General features: G+C 37.2%; 1 protein-coding gene across 1 annotated transcript in view; it reads right to left on the bottom strand.

The window, feature by feature from the left end:
* Positions 1-4,362, bottom strand: part of ANKRD22 (ankyrin repeat domain 22) — a 29,250-nt gene extending 24,888 nt beyond the window's left edge. Inside the window, exon 1 of the mRNA XM_012765026.3 lies at positions 4,013-4,362. Coding sequence (XP_012620480.1) covers positions 4,013-4,033 — 21 coding nt within the window. The 5' untranslated portion in view covers positions 4,034-4,362. The remainder of the gene's footprint in view (positions 1-4,012) is intronic.
* Between the last annotated feature and the right edge of the window lie 13,386 nt (positions 4,363-17,748).

Raw genomic sequence — 17,748 nt, 5'->3', positions numbered from 1 at the left:
AAGATATCTGCAGTCCTTTTTGACGTTTTCAACAATATCTTTACACCACAGAGCAGAGAATAAGCAAAGATACAGTGACTAATGTACATAAATCTTGTCTCCATGTGGAGCATCCTGGGGAACTTGCTGTTGGCTCTTCCATGTGTCCTGCACTTGTGTCATTTTATTGGATGTGCTTGTGTGGGGAACCTGGACATGCATACAAAAGATATATTGCAGCTAAAGGGGACCAGGAAGGTCTTTTTTCCTTGGGGACACTGAATAAACTGTTGGGTGCCTGCATTTTAACTGTGTCCCATCACTTGAGGTCAAATGTGGAGTTTTCCACTTGTGTCATCTTGGGGCTTGAAAAATTGGGGGTTTTGAAGCATTTGGGTTTGAATTTTCAGATTAAGGGTGCTAAATCTGTATATAACAGAAACTAGTACTTGCCTGGAATATAGTATGTGCTCAATAAATATTGTTGGTTAAACAAATAGATGGGTAACTGAATAAATAAATGTATATATCTTGTCAGTCTTGGTTTCTTTTCATACATTAAAGTTATCATTTTTTCTGAAATGTTGTGACTTGGCACAACATTATAATTCGTAAAGTGACTTACAACATATAAGGAAAAAAATAGGAAACCAATTGGAGTGATCAAAACACCTGATGCTCTTCTTGCATATATTGTAGAATGCCAAACACTTGCTAGGGGTTCAATATATAAACAAGACAGGTAGAGAGAGCTGTAAAGATTGGGAAGATGCATTTTTTTTCCTATTGCCTTTGCCTTCCTTTTTCCCATATCACAGAGTGACACAATGCTAATTGCTGAGCCAGAACTCTTTCAGCTCTCTTGTTTTATAGACTGTTTTATAGACTCTCTTGTTTTATAAAACTGTGACCCAGAGAGTTCAAATGACTTCCCCCGCTAAATCCCACAGAATTCCTGGCGTAATCAAGACTAAATTCTAGGTTTTCTTGATGCTTAGTGCAAGAGCCTTTCATTCAGTTGCATCTCTATTCCTATCCCTGAGTTCTCCTCAACTCAACCGGTTTGCCTAATAAGTGCTGCTCAATCTATCATTGCTCTCTCTCTCTCTCTGGACACTGTATATTTCAAAGCAATCCTTCTCTTTTCTGAACTATATTCCCTTTTCCTATAGTAAAATCAGCTTCTGTGAAAAATAGACTCATTCCCAAAAAATGAATAGTAAATGTGTGTATGTTTCACCTCTCTGCTTACAGCTAGCATTATAGGGGTGTGTGTGTGTGTGTGTGTGTGTGTGTGTGTGTGTGTGTGTGTGTGTTTCACACCCTCTGCTCATAGCTAGCATTATAATTAGATATTCCCAAAGTTTAAAGGGCTACATCATTATGATAGGATTTTCAAGAAACTCCTTGGGAGACCTGTGTCCACAGTTGACAGGGTCAAGAATCTACAAAAGATTCTATGGGTCCCCTAAGCACAAGTTCCCTGAGCTCTTTGAGTTAAGCTCTCAACATCTTCCTTCTTTCCAATTTTTGTCCTATGTCAGCAGTTCTCCTCTGCAAGGTAGAATGTGTGTCTCTGGAACCTATTCATTCTTTTCATTAAGGGAAAAGAGAACTACATTAGTGCAAAAGTGCACTGGCAGATTAGCAGAGTGGTTAAGACCAACTCCTTTTTGAAGAAGGATATCTCTGTTGAAATAACAAGTACAACTTAGTTCGACAGTGATGTAAGACGAATTTCCCTGAATGTGCAAACACAAGTCTCATATCCCAGCCTGTGGTCTCTAGCCAGTAACTACTTTTCAGCTACATAACTCTGGGCAAGTTACTATCTTTGCTTTAGTTTCTTCATTTGTAAAGTAAGGATAAAATTAATGATTTGTAGGTTATTGTATTAAACAAGTTAATACACGTAATGTGGTTTAAAAAGGGCCTGGTATATACCAAGCCCTAAATAAATACTCATTATTATTGTAAATATTATGAACAAGTATCTTTGTAAAGGGTTTAAATGAATCATCCATGTTTAAAAGTTCAACTTTCATGGTTGGAGTTAATTATTACAAAATTAATGATATATAGAAGGTTATTGTATTAAACAACTTAATACATATAATGTGGTTTAAAAAGGGCCTGGTATATAATAAGCTCTAAATAAATACTTGTTATTATTGTAAATATTATGAACAAGTATCTTTGTGAAGGGTTTAAATGAATCATCCATGTTTAAAAGTCTAACTTTCCTGGTTGGAGTTAATTATTATAAAATTGATCCTCTCACTGAGCTCTAAGCTTATCCTCTAGTACAGATTTTAGGGCCAACTCTGGGATACTCCCTCATTCTCTCCTTCTTTCTTACAAATGTATGTTGCATAGCTATTCGCTATGCAGTACTCTAAGGAAAGATGATAAGCTTATGTGCTTAATCTAGAGGAACTTCCCACACTCCAAGTGGGAAAAAGAACTTTATTAAAACTTTCTTAGAAAATAGACACTTCTAGGAAGCATAGGACTAAGGGTGGGGGCAGGCTATTTTCCTCTCCTTAATCAGTGACTCACAGTTTTTACACAGGAAGCACAGCATACCTTGGTACATAACTGGTGAATAGGTTATGTTTAAATATTTGAGAAATTACTCCAGAACTTCCCAACTTCTTTAAAGTTACAGATGGAAGGCTCCACCCCAGACTTTCTCCATCAAAATACCGGAGGCTCAGACAAGGCATTCCCCCTCCCCATTCACATATAATTCCTACATGCAACTGGTGAAAGCAACCAAAATGCATAATCTTAGGTCCCGCCGAGATCAACAGAATAAGAATGTGCATTTGAATAAGACCTTCAGGTGATCAGTATGCACATTAAAGTTTGAACAGATCTAGGCTGGAGTAGTATTTCTCTCAGGATGGTGGTAAACTGATCACCTAAGTCAGAATCACCTGGAATGCCCCTCTTTCAGGAGTATGTTTCTGGACCCTACCACAGACCAAGAGAAACACATTCTCCAGGATGGGGGCCCTTGGAACAATGTTTCAAACAAGTTCCTCTCCCTGACGCTTGGGCAATCTAAAGTTTGGAAATTGCCAGAGTGGCATTTTAGAACACTGCATGTTTTGTCATTTTCATATCTCTTCACAAAACTAAAATCATTCAGATATATATCTCAGAGTATACTTAGGATTATAAACCAATCATGTAGTACCTTTACTATAGAAATACACACACACACACACACACACACACACGGCATTAGAAATAATTGCAAATAAACTGCCTTTAAAACTAGAAGATCAAAACCATCAAGGAGGTTCCCTTGAGCATATGTAATGGAATGCAGATTAGCCAGTTAATTCTGTCAGAGAGGAGAGGATGTAAATTATGAATAATCATGTCATTACACCTCTTATACTCATGATTAAACATTACTCTCCTGTACTCCTTTGAAACACTATTAAAAATCTATTTGATTCTAATAAGTTACTTTCAATACAGGAAAAAGTATTTTGTATCCCTTAGATGTGAAAAGAAAATACTCAAAATATCAAAATTATATTGCTTTTATTCCTCTTCTACACAGTGATAGTCTTTACTAATAATTGCTAGAGGTGAATTTCCTTTCTAATACCAAGTGGAAAGTTATTATTCTGTTCATGTGGTTCCATAGAAGAACCAGTTCATCTTTTGGATGTTTAGAAAATCAAGTTGTTTTCTTTTAACTTTTTCTCTGAGTATTTGGCATGAGAAAAGCACAACTTGAACACAATTTTGCAAGCTCCAAACTATCCCTGCAAATGTGTACCATACCAATTTTGACATAGAGCTAACATTTTAGAATTGTAAAATAATTTCCCTTAAAATATTAAAAATATCAGAAAGACTAATACACAGGACTTTACTTTGTTCTGATTTAATGCTCACCCAGAAAGTTACACAGAAGAAAGAGAAACATATTCACAGGGATAGAAAATGACGTTTGAAAAGTATGAGCAATATTTAACACCTTTGAGGTCCTACTTCCAGAAAGATGACGTACCTCAGAGTATAGGATTCCCATGCTGGTTCCTCACAGGCTTACTTCACTCTACAGCTTTTTGAATCTTCCCGAGGTATTTCTGGTTAGTATCAAAATCCTTCCTGGCTGAGAGAAAAGTCCCTAGAAGCCAAGCCAGTGGCAAGTCCTATGAGTGCTTTTCCAGCCAGCACCTGTGAGTGCGTTCTCAGCAGGGCAGGTAGCAATACACCTTCTAGAGAGAGCCCAACCCAATGAAACAAAGGCATTGGTTTACCATGTAATGACCCAAGCGGTGTATCATCTAATGTTACAACCCTGAGGAGCCGGTTTCTGACTCACATTTGCTCTGCCAGTGGTAACATGCAGGAAAGAAGGAAGTCAGTTTTGGTGGGGGAGGGGTGGGGGAGAAAAGTTCCTACATTGGCAGGAAGGACTCTGGGTTTAAAATTAAGTACTGTGTTTAGGACATTTCCTATTTGAAATCTGGTTTTCAGTGGTCATGGAGAAAGAACTGGTGACCATCAAACTCAGTTGTGAGAGCCACACATGTCTGGCAAAGGGCTTGACAAATAATCTTCAAAATTCCCAGCCTAATGTTAATGGAAAAGAACCCAAACTCTGTAAAATAATTTAAAGAGGTTTATTCTGAGTCAAATATGTGCAACCCTGGCCCAGAGAGCCGCTCCCAAGGAGACTTGAGCATGTGGTCCCGCTGTGATTTGGGTTAAAGTTTGGTTTGACACCTCTTAGGGAGACAATAATTACACGTACAGTCATAAATCAATACATAAAAGGCATACATTGGTTTGGCCTGCAAAGGTGGGACATCTTGAAGCAGGGGGTGGGTTTAAAGATTCTTTGATTGTAATTGATTAAAGAAATGAAGGTTTGTCTAAAGGCTTAGAATGTTATGTTAGGATAAGGAAGTCTATTTGTCAGGCTTCAGGGTCTGAAATGTCGTTTCTTGGTGCACTCCTGGCCAAAGAATAACCAGATGCACCAAAGTAAGGCAAGCACGAAAATGAAGTTTATTGTGGAGAAAAAGATGGGATTATAGAGCATACGCTCTATATAGATTATAGATACAGATGGCAACCGGACCCATCGTCCTAGCAAAAGAGGGCAAGAGAGGGGGCTTCATTATGGTCACAGTCTTTTGTTCTATAGTGTCCGGATTCGGACCTCCCTTGTAGCTCAGACATCACCACGGAACCACTTTGATACGATAGTTGGTAATCACATGGCCTGAGGCTTACTATGCATGTGGGTCTCCCATGAGCCTCTCTGAAAGCTGAGTCCTCTGCATTCTTTTGGAGTTGGTGAGCTAAGTTTTGATTGGCAGATTCTAGGATGTTCCCTCTTCCTTCAGGAATGGCAGTTACTGGGGTCAAGATTAAGGTGTGGTGGCACCAGGACAGGGGTGGAGTGGGGGGTGGGGCCCACTTCCATACCTAGGAGACCTGGAATCCCTTGCTATCTACATAACATTCTCATCAAAGACGAGCCACAGAATATTTGCCAAAGACTCAAGTGATCAGGTGATCTATTAAGTAAATTGATGGTCTGCAGGTATAGTTTAAGCTTTATCTTGCATGGTGTTAATCCTATTAATGATCCAGTATCTTATTGTTACAAAGAATAACTCCCAAACAGAGGGAACATATTAGGCATGTCTGACCTCCCTTCTCCTCATGCCCAGCAACTCAGCTTTAATATTTTTCTGGGGTCCCCTTGGGCAAGAGGAGGTCATTCATTTGGCTGGGGAGCTTAAGATTTTATTTTAGTTCACGCAAACAAGTAATGCTTTTCCAGCTACTTAAGCAGTCTTTTAAACTAATAAATTAAACTTACTAATATCATAAATCTTGTCTTAATTATTATAGTTCTATTTAAAAATTTAGCCACCTTATTTTATAATGTTCAATTTAAAAATCGTTAAGTCGAAAATCAATTACTCTATTACACATTTTAAATTGAATCATCAATTTATTTGGTCAAACATGCTAATACACAAATCTCTTAAAGATTGCAAACATTTTATACACTACATAAAATACCAGTTATTCACACATTTTTTTCTGAACTTAACACAATCATATCAAACTTTCCCAGAAATGAAACACCCACCCACCCACACACCCATAAACAAATTCAGGTGATCCCCAATCAGTTGATATTCTTTAGTGGTCAGAGATTGGGGTCCAGGGACCATGCCTATAAATATTCAGGGAAATTTTTCCTATTCCACTGATAGATATACTAAGCTATTATTATAACAAAAATCACATACTCTACTATGGAGTTGGCACAGAGTTCAACCTCCCAGGAGTTTAAGAATTTGCTAATTCTTCTGCCCAGAGGAGATGGAAGTCTGCAATACCCACTAAGATTGCAGCTGACTTCCTCTTTGGCTTGGTTTGACTTTGCATTACTTTAGTCTCTTAAGACATTTAAGAGTCTTCCCATTGACTAAGAAGAACATTAATGTTATTTCCATAGGGTACTTCACTCTCTTATGCAATCTTTTGTAACCCCTGGTCGCCTCTTTTGTAACCTCTTTTAACTAATTTGTGTGCACAGAACTCTTCACTCTCATTGTTTCTCTGCTACTGTTGTTGTTAGCTTTATACTCTAAGCTCTTTCTTCCCTGACTGAATTCTAAAGACTTCTTTAATTTTCTATCAAGTTCCAGAACCATCTTCTTTAGTTTTTTATCAGTTCAAGATCCATCTAATTGGATCCTGCACTCTAGCATCTGGTTCAAAAGAAGATATTCATTATAATTGCAAACGATGAAGGGTAGGCTCAAAAACAAACCAATAACAAAAGCAATACACTCATTGCAATTGGTAAAACACTTGCATTTAACTCTAGACCGTTGAGTCTCAATCAGGAGAGATCTTGCCCCCAGGTACACTACCAGAGTAAGCAAATTAAAAAAATATGTTCAGTTTGTTAAATTTGAATTTAACAATATGTTAAATTTGAATTTCAGAAAAATGTCTAAAATATTTCATTGGAGATACTTGAGCTAAAAAATTATGGGTTATCTGTAACTGTCGTTCAAAAACTAAAGACATTTGGCAATGTCTGGGGACATTTTTGGTGGCCACACTAGGGGTGGGAGCATGCTACTGGCATGTGGTAGGTAGAGGCCAGGGATGCTACTAAATTCCTACAGTACACAGTAGAGCCTCTCACAGCAAAGAATTACCCAGCCCAAAATAGTGCTAAGGTAGAGAAAATTTGGTCTAAGAATTAAAGGTGAAGGAATTATAGTGTTAGAATGGAATATGATGAAATAGTGTAATAAGAATGAGGTCTGATAAACATTATTTTTTTAAGTGTTTAGGATTATCTCTCTGGCAAACTAAGCTTATAATTATAAACATAGGTAAAGAAAGAGAGGTTCCAGAAAACAACTTCCACACAAAAATGTCTTCTCTCAAGAAATAATGTCTAAGTCAGACACTGAGGCCTTAAAATTAGAGGCATCCATTTGTTCCTGGCTGTAGATGTGGACCACTTCAGCTGATCAGCACAGGACTGCCTGTGAGGAAAGGTGTATCCTAAGACTGCCCCCCAAGAGGGGTTCAATATTCCAAAACAAGGGAGTGTGGTCCACAGGAACTAAGAGTTTTACCCTGATATCTTGACCCTACAGCCTTGTCCAATGATGTCCAACAATGGCTCCCACTGGAAGTCACACAGCAATAGCCCAAAGCTGAAAACTCCCTTTAAAAGCCGTGTATTCCTGCTTGTAGCTAGGACTATGGTACTTTAAGACTTGAGTTTGCCATCTTCTCATTTGCCAGCAAATTAATAAACTTCTCTTTGTTCTCTTCAAGCCATTTGTCCTCGTTCTTCTTGGGGACAAGTGCTGAAATTTCAGTAACATCTAGGAGGCAGAAATGACAGACTTTGCTGACTAGGAGTTATTAGTCTATTATCTCCCAGAGTCAAACACACTTTCCTATATTTGGTTCTGTGACGCCAACACGAGTACTCTGTAAGCTACATTTTTTTTTTCCTATTTATCTGTGGAGACACAAATGACTTCATTTTGGATGCTAATCCACCATGTTGACTTCTGATTAGCCTCAGTCTCATAAATGGCTCCTGTTTCCTACTTTATTTACTTTCCTTGGCATAAAAACATGCTCTCATTATAAATCCTGCCTTTAGATCATAGCAACTTTTGATGTTATCACACAAATTATAGGCTGTGACGCACATAGCATTCTCGCCTGTTCTGGAAGGTTGCCTTTAATTGTCTCCACAGAGCACATATGCCCGATCCCTGTGGTATATAAGCCCTGGGTATGGGAGTAACGGTGTGAAGATTTACCCGTGTTGCTGCTGCCAAGACCACGTTTCTGTCTATTAGTCCCCCAATAAATCACTTTTACTGACAAACTGGATTTGTCTGCCTCATTCTTTGGTTTCTTGCTCCTTCCATGTTTGGGGATCTCTTTGCATATATGGCCCTTTCATGAAACATGGTCTCTTCTAATGGAGAGCACTCAAGGAAGATTACAAGGCTAAGGAGGGAGAAATAGACCTGCTCATTTCTACATGCTTGTGATCCTGTCAATGTCATCCCAGCAATAGCTCTTTATCCTAGAAACAGCAATTGGTCCAGCTTTTTGTCCATATTCCCAGAACCAGCCTACTCATACCTTTCAGAAGTACCAACACTAACTATTTCTCTCCCACAACCCAACTTCATGCAGCTCCTCTCTTGAGATTCTGAAGTACCAGCATCTGCCAGGAAATGGCCCCTCCTCAAGGCCTAGGTCCCAGAATTTCCATGACCTTCTCCCAAGCTCCTTAAGTTCTAGTAACCCTAACCTCACTCTTTGCTCCCTCAGTCCAAGGGGTGGTAGTTGCCCCTGAAACTCTATTTCTGCATTACATTAGTATTCTCTATTTAATTTTCAGTCCTCCAATGCCTACCTAACCAATTTCTGACATTAAATTCTTTTAGTTTCAATAACTGGTGTTATTTTCTTTACTGGAGCCTGAGTGATATAGAACTCTGGAGATGTTTATAAGCTAGAAATTATAGGAATTTTCTATCTGATACAAGCCATATGGGAAATAGAAAAACAAGGATGATATTGATGGGGATCAGAAAACAGTACCTCAAAATGAAGATCGTAGAAGCAAAAGTTGTTCTCTGAACTTCCCTTGTCCTCCTGCCTTTCAGTTTCATTATTTCCTAAGGCTAGCCATAGAAACTAGAACCTGTCTTTCCCAAGGCAGTTCATAAAAGTCAGAATCTCTTTTCCCAAAAGTCAATCATAGAACTGAAAATTATTCTATGTAAAAACTGGCCATAAAGTAATTATCTGACCTACCTTATTTGACAGTAAAACCCCCATTTCAGAGAGGGCCCTGCCCAATACCTGGAAGGAAGGAATGCATGCTCAGAGAAGCCAAGAAGAATATATACAGATGGGCTTTGCTGGGTGTCCCCACTCAATCTGTTAGCATTAGATCATACCATTTTTGTCCAATCATATTTCCATATGGCTATCCATACTTTGTTGAACCTAAGCATAAAAATGGACAATTTCCCCTATATCTTTGAGTTTTCATTCTGAAATCTCCTGTGTATACACATTGAAATAAATCTGTTATCTTTTTCCTTCTATTAATCAATATGCCTTATGTCAGTAATTTTTTAGTGAACATTTAGGGGGGCCAGGGGCCTTCTCTCCCTACAATAGGCATGTGTGTGGCTTGGCAAATTTGGTAGATTTTGATATCTTTCACAAAAATGCAAAATGTTAGAAGAGGAAGATGAGGGAAGAGCTGGGGAGAGGTGATCAGTTCAGGTTTGCAGAAATGTTGTTTAAGGGATATATTTGTAGCACACTAAGTGGAGATTCCAATAGAAAGCTTTTTATATGGTTCTGGAGTTTTAAAGTAGGAGTTGCACTAGAGATTAAGATTGTGAGGGTTATTAGCATGTAAAGTAATAATCCTCAGTAGAAGAAATGGAAGAGTTTGGATGCCTTACTAAAAAGTTTTTTCCTCTACAACCTATCTAAAGTCCTTGGTTGTACAGAGTTATTTCTTCTTTAAATAACACAAGGACTTTTTCTTTTTATTTTACACTGTTTAATGTTAATAATTGCTATCTAATCAAATAAGTACTTTTGCTAATCAGAATGTTTGTTTCTGAGTTTTATGCGTTGGACCCTTGCCACTCTTATTCTATTTTTCCCTTGCTTGTGAAAGCTTATTATTTTGTTCATTAATTTAAAATTAAATGTAGGATTCAGAGACCAAATTATAATAATAATTGTTTTGCACTAACATTGAGTCTTTACTCCATTTAAAAGGTAAACTGATGCACAACAAAATTTTGCGTTTATTTGCACAAACAGCAATTCAGGAATTGGACAGCACCAATCCAAGAGTGATTTAGGGACTCCTTGGAAGAAATGCAAGGGGAAGACTTTTATAGGGCCAAGAAAGAAATAAAGCAAAGAAAATATTTGATTCACCACAGTTATACATTTGCCTCATTTGGTCTATTCTGCTGGAAAATCCCTGGTTATATAAGTTCATCGGCAACCTCCGATTAGTTAACCTTCAGTTTTGTTTTTCCTCTAATGTAGACATTTACAAGAAATAGCCCAAGTTAAGTTTTGCTTATGTTTGCAAATTAAGCAATGTTAAAATCACTTAATGAGGCCAAACTGGCTTTGTCTGCTCAGAGAGTCTTCAGCCCTGGACTCCAGTTTAATTTACTTTAATTCTCTCAAGACTAAAAAATCCTGTCAAGTTTGGAAACAATTTTGAATTTTCTAGGAAGTAGAAACTTATGATAAATAAAGGAGGAAATGGTATCAGCCAGCCCTTAAAATAAAAATATTGGTATTGCAAGTTTAAATTTAAAATAAGTAATTTAGTTGTTTAGCACTTATGCAACAGTTAATTCCATGGTGTGTTCTATTTCTTTGTCATCCTCTACCATGTACTTGCAGCAGTAGTTATCATTTGCTTTAATGGAAAAAAAAAAGAGCACATGTCATGCTCAAGGTCCCATAGTCATCAATGCTGTGATTTGTGTTTTCTAATTTTTGAGATACCTTGACATATTTGAAACAATGGAGTTTATTTACATTTCTTGGTAAAAACAGACTAAGAAATAACTCTATTACTGATAAATCCTGTTGCATTAGATGGCTGTTTCTGGAGATAGTCACCCACTTCTGAAAACTGTCCATTACTCCTCTAATGACTCACGGATTTTATAGTAAAACCAGTTTCATACTATGAGAAAGGCTATACTCTTTAGGGTAGGAGTCTATTACTCTGACCTAGAATTGAGGATGCTTCCTACCAAAGTTTGCACAATACTTTTTACAGCTGGTTCTTTTTCAGGCTGAAAGAAGAGATGATGTATCTCAGTTTTCTTTTGGGCCCTTAATATTCATTGCATCACACTCCACCCTGTGCCTTTGAAATACAGTCTCAAGTTTTTACAGAGTTTTGTCTTTTTGTTTTTTCCTATTTTATAATAAATTGTTGTTTGACAGGGGGTGGGGGGTTGAGGGTGAAGGGTTTTTGTTTTTGTTTTTGTTTTTTAATTAAGTTGTTGTTAAAGTCCTGGCTTTGGTTCCTATCCTTCCCCCTTAGAAACTGATTTATTTCCCTAGTTCTTGACTTTTTCAACCAACCATTTATCATAGAATTAGGCAGCATCCAAAAGAAGTAGTATCATACACCTCACCATCAAATCAAAATGTTCCTTCTTTTTCCTCTGTCAATCACAAATTCACCAAAACAAGTCATAGACCTATTCACCAACCAGAAATAAAACATTCTATCTTGTCAACTTTAAAATTGCTTTGAAAATTACTGAGAATTACAGCATGTAAAAAACTTAAAAACTGTAACTCTGTACTTCATTCATGGCTAGATAGGTACTTATAAGGTACTTAGCATACTAACCTAATCTATAGAAGTTTTTAAAGATGTTCTTAGCCTCTTTTCTCTGCCCCTATTTTACATTTCTCACCTCTACAATTATGTTTTGCACCAGGTATGTGACGTAGTATTTAAAAAAACTAAAGGAACTATGACAAGAATTCTACATGATATTTAGTGTACACAAAACATCACATATGTTTATTTTTTAAATCAAATTATAAGTAGTTTGAACTTTACTATCCATAGCTTTGAAGAAATCCAGTATTGGTCTAATTCCCTGGGATTTTCCCTTTCTTGGGGCATGCAAGAACTGTTGGTGTCTGACACCCAGAAATTCCTCTGTATGTTTTCTCTATCATTGTCATTAGTATCATCCTTATCATTATTATGTAATGTGCCCAAGAATAATTCAGGAGCTTGCTAAAATGTAAATTCCCTGCACCCAAGTGAGAGGTAATGAATTAGAATCTCTAGGTGAGGACTTGGAACCTGCAATTTAGTAAGCATTCCACATGATTCTGAAACTGAGAGTTCAGGACCACTTTGAGAAAAAGTGATTTTTGACCTCTCCAACACAAAAGTCTGGAAAGGAAATAACACGATGACAAATCTAGCAATTTTTCTTGCTCCGAATGCAGTTTTTCACTTATATTTAAATACATTTGAGTTTGATATCCTGAAAATTCTTCACATAAAATTGATGAAGTTGTGTAATGAGTAATGTCCCTTACCGTAATACTTGATACCCCTACTCATTCAACAGCTGCACTATTTCTCAATGTGCATTTTTAGGGCTAGGGCTACTTGCTCATTTCTGTTCCAGGCATAAAACTTAAAAGAGCCCTTGTGGTCAATAATCTGTAAGATATCAACAGGTTTGTGCATGTATTTGAACTGCTGGTATCAGGATTTTGAGCTACTAAATTTCCTAGATACTACATCTCTCTTCCTTGACCATCAATATTTGGTTGTTTCTCTTATTTTAACTCATGCATTCTCAGTGAGAAGTGATATTGCTCCCCCTTGAAGTGAAATTGGTTCCTGAGGGGAGAAAAATAGTCTTATCTTTATGAATATAGCACAGATCGAAATACAGTATGTAGGGGGGGAAAGCTTCTTTTTTTTTTTTTTTGTACCCTCTTATATTCAGTCACCAGGGCCTATGAATTAAACTAACAAAAGACAGATTAATAGGAGAAAAAACAGTTCATTTATGCATGAAACATGTATACATGTGGGAGAGCTCAGTGATGAATAACTCGAAGGGGTGGTTAGAATGTGGGGTTAATATACCATTCAAGGGGATTTTTTTGTTTGTCTTTTTCCCTTTTCTGAATCCGTTGACTCGCAAATGTCTTCAGTTTAAAACTATCTTTATGAGGTATATTCTAGAGTGGCATATTCTGTTTCCTTTCAAGTACATATCCAGATACACTGGATTGCAGTGTATCTGTAGTAATAAAATTTATGGAGGAGGAATAATTTAAAAATGTCTAAAAAGATTCTTTAGGAAGGGACAATAAAAAAGATTTATAAATACTGCTTCAACTGATTTCAATTATTTTCTGATCTTTAAATAAAAACTTTTAAGTTTGGAGACTAGAAAAAGAAAAAAATTCTCAAGACTCTTGTCACATATACATAATGAACACACACACAACATCCACAATAGTGCTTATTGGGCCAGGGAATAGTCTAAGCCCTTTATATGTATTTATACTTTTAATATGGTCAACAATCCTATGAAGTCAGTACTATTATCATCCCCTTTTAACAGATGAAGAAGCTGAGGCACAGAGACATTAAGTAACTTGTCTAGGGTCACACTACTAATAAATGGTGATACAAGGATTAAAAGCCAAGAAACATCGCTTCAGATTCTAAGATTTAACCATTAAAGTATATGGCTTCTCTTTAGATATATATCCTTCTAGTCTCTTTCCTAAGGATATGTACACAATTTATTTATTTGAAGAAAAAAAAGACAGATTTTGTGCGCAATGTTTTACAGCCTACATTTGCCTTTTAACATATATAGTAACACGCTGCCATGTTATAAAATAGTCTTCAGTATCATTTTTAGTGACTACCTAGCAGTTCCTTGATATTGAGAATAACAGCTCTCCTTTATTTAGCATTTAGCATATTCTGAGTCCTCTGCCATGTGCTTAATGCATACTGTCTAGTTTAATCCTCAAATAACCTTTTGAGATGACAATTAAAAATAATGGCTAGCATTTATTGAAAGCTTACTTTTTACTGAACTTCATCCACAGTATCTCATTTAATGATCTTTTACAATAACCCTATGAAGTCAGCACTATTATTATCCCTACTTTACTGATAAGGACACTAAGACTCTGAGAGGTAAAATTATCTGCTCAAGATCAACAGACAACAAGTGGCAGAGCCTAGACCCAAACCCAGATCTTTCTGCCTCTAAAACCTTCTCTGTACTATTACACATTCCTGCTACCTCTAAGAGACTATAGTTTATTTCATCTGAATGTGCCTTAGTCCTTGGAGGCAAATGGACTTCCTGCAGCCATAATGTTTCTTGGCTTTCAGATCTAGGCTCACTTTGGTCCTCTGAGCCCCACTAGACCATTGACACTCCATATTGCTAATTGTGTAGATCCTCTGACCTTTCTAAAATCATTCTTGATGGGCTATTGCCCCGTTGCATTACAGCTCTGGTGTTATTAACTCTGATTGTACAAATGACACAGTAGACAAATTCCTAATTCTTAGACTGTTTCTCCCTGAGGACAAAAGCCCTCTGACACTAGCTCACAGGCAAACAGCATGTGGTGGCATCCTTTCAAGGTGGTCCAACATAAAGACTGAACTAGCTAGGATCTGATGTCAGATTTTGTGTACATTTTTCCAGTCCCTCACCTGGGGGCTCCTGTTCCTCCCCCATAGCTCCTCGTCCCATAGGACAGGTGGAAACACTCATTAGTTCACCTCTGCCTCCTGGATGGCTGAGCACACATACAGGGTCCCCCAGTTGCCAGGTCACGGCACTGAGATGAGAGAATGGGGAAGCTCTGCAGGCACAGCCACAGATGCTGGATCATTTGGGTAAGCTGAAGTGCAGGTGCTTCTCTGGGGCTCCAGACCTCTAAGTCCAGTCTGGGACCTTGGCTCAAGTTCCTGCTCTGCTTTCCTGCATCAATTTGAGCCTATTTAAGCTTCACTTTTCCTAATCTTTCCCTTGAACTCAAAGTTGTTTACATTTACACTCAAATATGCACTATCCAATATTGGGAAAATGCAAAATGCTGCAGCATAACTAAAAAGAACTCTGTCTTTGGAAACAGATTCCTTTCTTGCCTTTGTCATTACAAGCTTGATGACATTGGGCATTTAACTGACCTGTGGAGTTCTGAGGATCAGTTTCTTCATCAGAAAAGTGAGAGAATACTCATCAAAATTAAATGAGTTAATGATTTGAAGGACCTAGATTGTGAAGAATGTGGGAAAAATATCTGCAAAGATGACCACTAAAATTTCCTCCCCTCTCATGCCTGTAGGCTGCTCTTGCCATCAATATGAGCTAGCCTTCGGATTTGCTTTGGCCAATAGGAAATGCCAGAAAAGATGGTATGCCAGTTCTGCACCTAAGCCTTAAGGGGCCGCCAGCTTCTTTTTCACCATCTTTTAAGATACAGCCAACGTGTAAAGAAACACAGGTTAGACTACCAAATAATGAGGGGCCATTAGCTTTCTCTGTTCTTCAACTTTTCCCCATATAATCAGACTGTGAGAATGTAGGGGTATGACTGTGGTGCATACATTCAAAGTTTCTCCACAGATACAACTTCCCCTGGAAACAAAGGGAGAAGCCAACATAAGAAAGTGCACTTAATATGAGCTCCCTGGACTCAAGAAGAGGCTAAGCCTGGTTTGATGTAGAAGGGACCAGCCTTGAGTGGGGCAACTCATTGACCCTGAATGTTCCTTCGAGCTCCTAATGCCAGTTTTTAGGCTGAGTGGTTTATATAGTGTATTCAGGATATTAAATGCTAGGTCAGATATGCATTGGTTGAATGACTGACAATAATGCATTTGCATCAACACATCAGAGATCCAGAGAACCCAGGAAAACATTTGGACTCCTCTTTTAATGGATCTAATTTCCTTCCAATCTCCATTCATCTCTGATCCCAACAGCTCCTTTTGGATTTTGCTTTTGGTGGAGCCTCATGAATTAAGTGCAAGGACCGAATGGAGCACTTTTCTTTTCCATAGTATAATGTAGAGTTAAAGAGCATATGGTTTGGACTCAGAGTTGGGTCCACTTGCTGTAGAACCTTGGACACATTACTTTCATTTATCAATTTAATCAATAAATATGTGTTGAGTAACTACTATGTATGAGGCACTATTTTAAATGCTCAGAATATAGTAGCCAATAAGACTGACAATGCTCTGGCCTCATGGAACTTACATACTATGCTTCTATTTATACACTATTAAAATAAATACTTTAATAGCACACTGTTCAGCAGATTGTTCTAGGGTTAAATAACATATTATGTATATAAGTAACTTAGCACATTATAAGAACTCAACAAATATTGCTATTTTATATATTATTTATCCAGGTCTACTCAGAAACATAACAAAGAAACTTAAAATATTTTGATATCCTTATGTCTTATATTTTTGGATATATTTTATAAAGAAAAAACTAAAAGTAACCATTTCAATAGAAAAATATTAAATATAAAATGTAATATTTTTGTATATTATATTTAAAATATTAAATAGAAAACAGAAACAGTAGCAAAAATTTTCTTATTTTCCTGTGGGTATTCTATGTCTCTGGGGAGAAAGTAACAAAAAGTACTATTTTCCAACTGTAATCACCCATATTTGAATTCATCTTTCTGCAACTGTAAGAAAAGATAAATATGAAAAGACATTCCCTGGGGAAATGTATGATATGGTGAAGTTAGTGAGTTAGGTTTCCCATGAGCTGAATCTGGTTTTAACTTAATTTCGACTCCTAGCTTATATTTCTGACTCTCAAAGGATCATGCTCAGGAATTTTGGCAGTGATTCAGAAAGGAACAAAGGGTGGCAGAAGGGTAATCCATCAGCTAAGCAGTGACTTAGCTGGTCTAAGACATATGAGGTCTTCCTAATGTGTATTCAGCCCCCAAGCTCAGCTAACCACACAAACAATCTGACAATCTAAGAGGGAAGAAATCGTACATCTTCAGAGGCTTGATGGCCTCCAAAGTTTAACCCAGTGCAGATGGGACTCTAAATTGCTATAAACACACTGGAAAATTGTTGGGAAGTATCTACTAAAATCTACACATGTGCATTCTATGACCAAGTCATTCTCCTCTTAGGTATATATCCAACCAAAATGCAAATATGCATCCCTCGAGACATACAAGATTGTTCAAGTAGCATTATTTGCAATAGGAGTTCTATTTGCAATAGAAGTTGGACTCTGCACAAATTCTATCAGTTGTGGAATAGATAAATAAAATTTGATTTACTAATAGAATACTAAATAGCAATAAAAATTTTAAAAACAATTGTTACCTACAAAAATATGCATAAGTTGCACAATATAATGTTGGGAAAAGAAGCCAGGCACAAAAGAATATGTACTTATAATTCCAATTTGATACATTTTAGAAGAGACAAACAAATCCATGATGTTAGGATCAGAATAGTGGTTACCTTTGGGGAACATAAGGGGAGAGTAATTGGGAGGGGACTTTAGGGAGTTTCTGGAGTGTTGGCAATGTTCTATTTCTTGATCTGGGTTATGACTTTACAGGTAA

The sequence above is a fragment of the Microcebus murinus genome, chromosome 14, assembly GCF_040939455.1.
Source record: "Microcebus murinus isolate Inina chromosome 14, M.murinus_Inina_mat1.0, whole genome shotgun sequence".
NCBI classification, from domain to species: domain Eukaryota; kingdom Metazoa; phylum Chordata; class Mammalia; order Primates; family Cheirogaleidae; genus Microcebus; species Microcebus murinus.
Note: the sequence above shows the minus strand (reverse complement) of the source record. Positions and strands in the feature narration are given on the sequence as shown.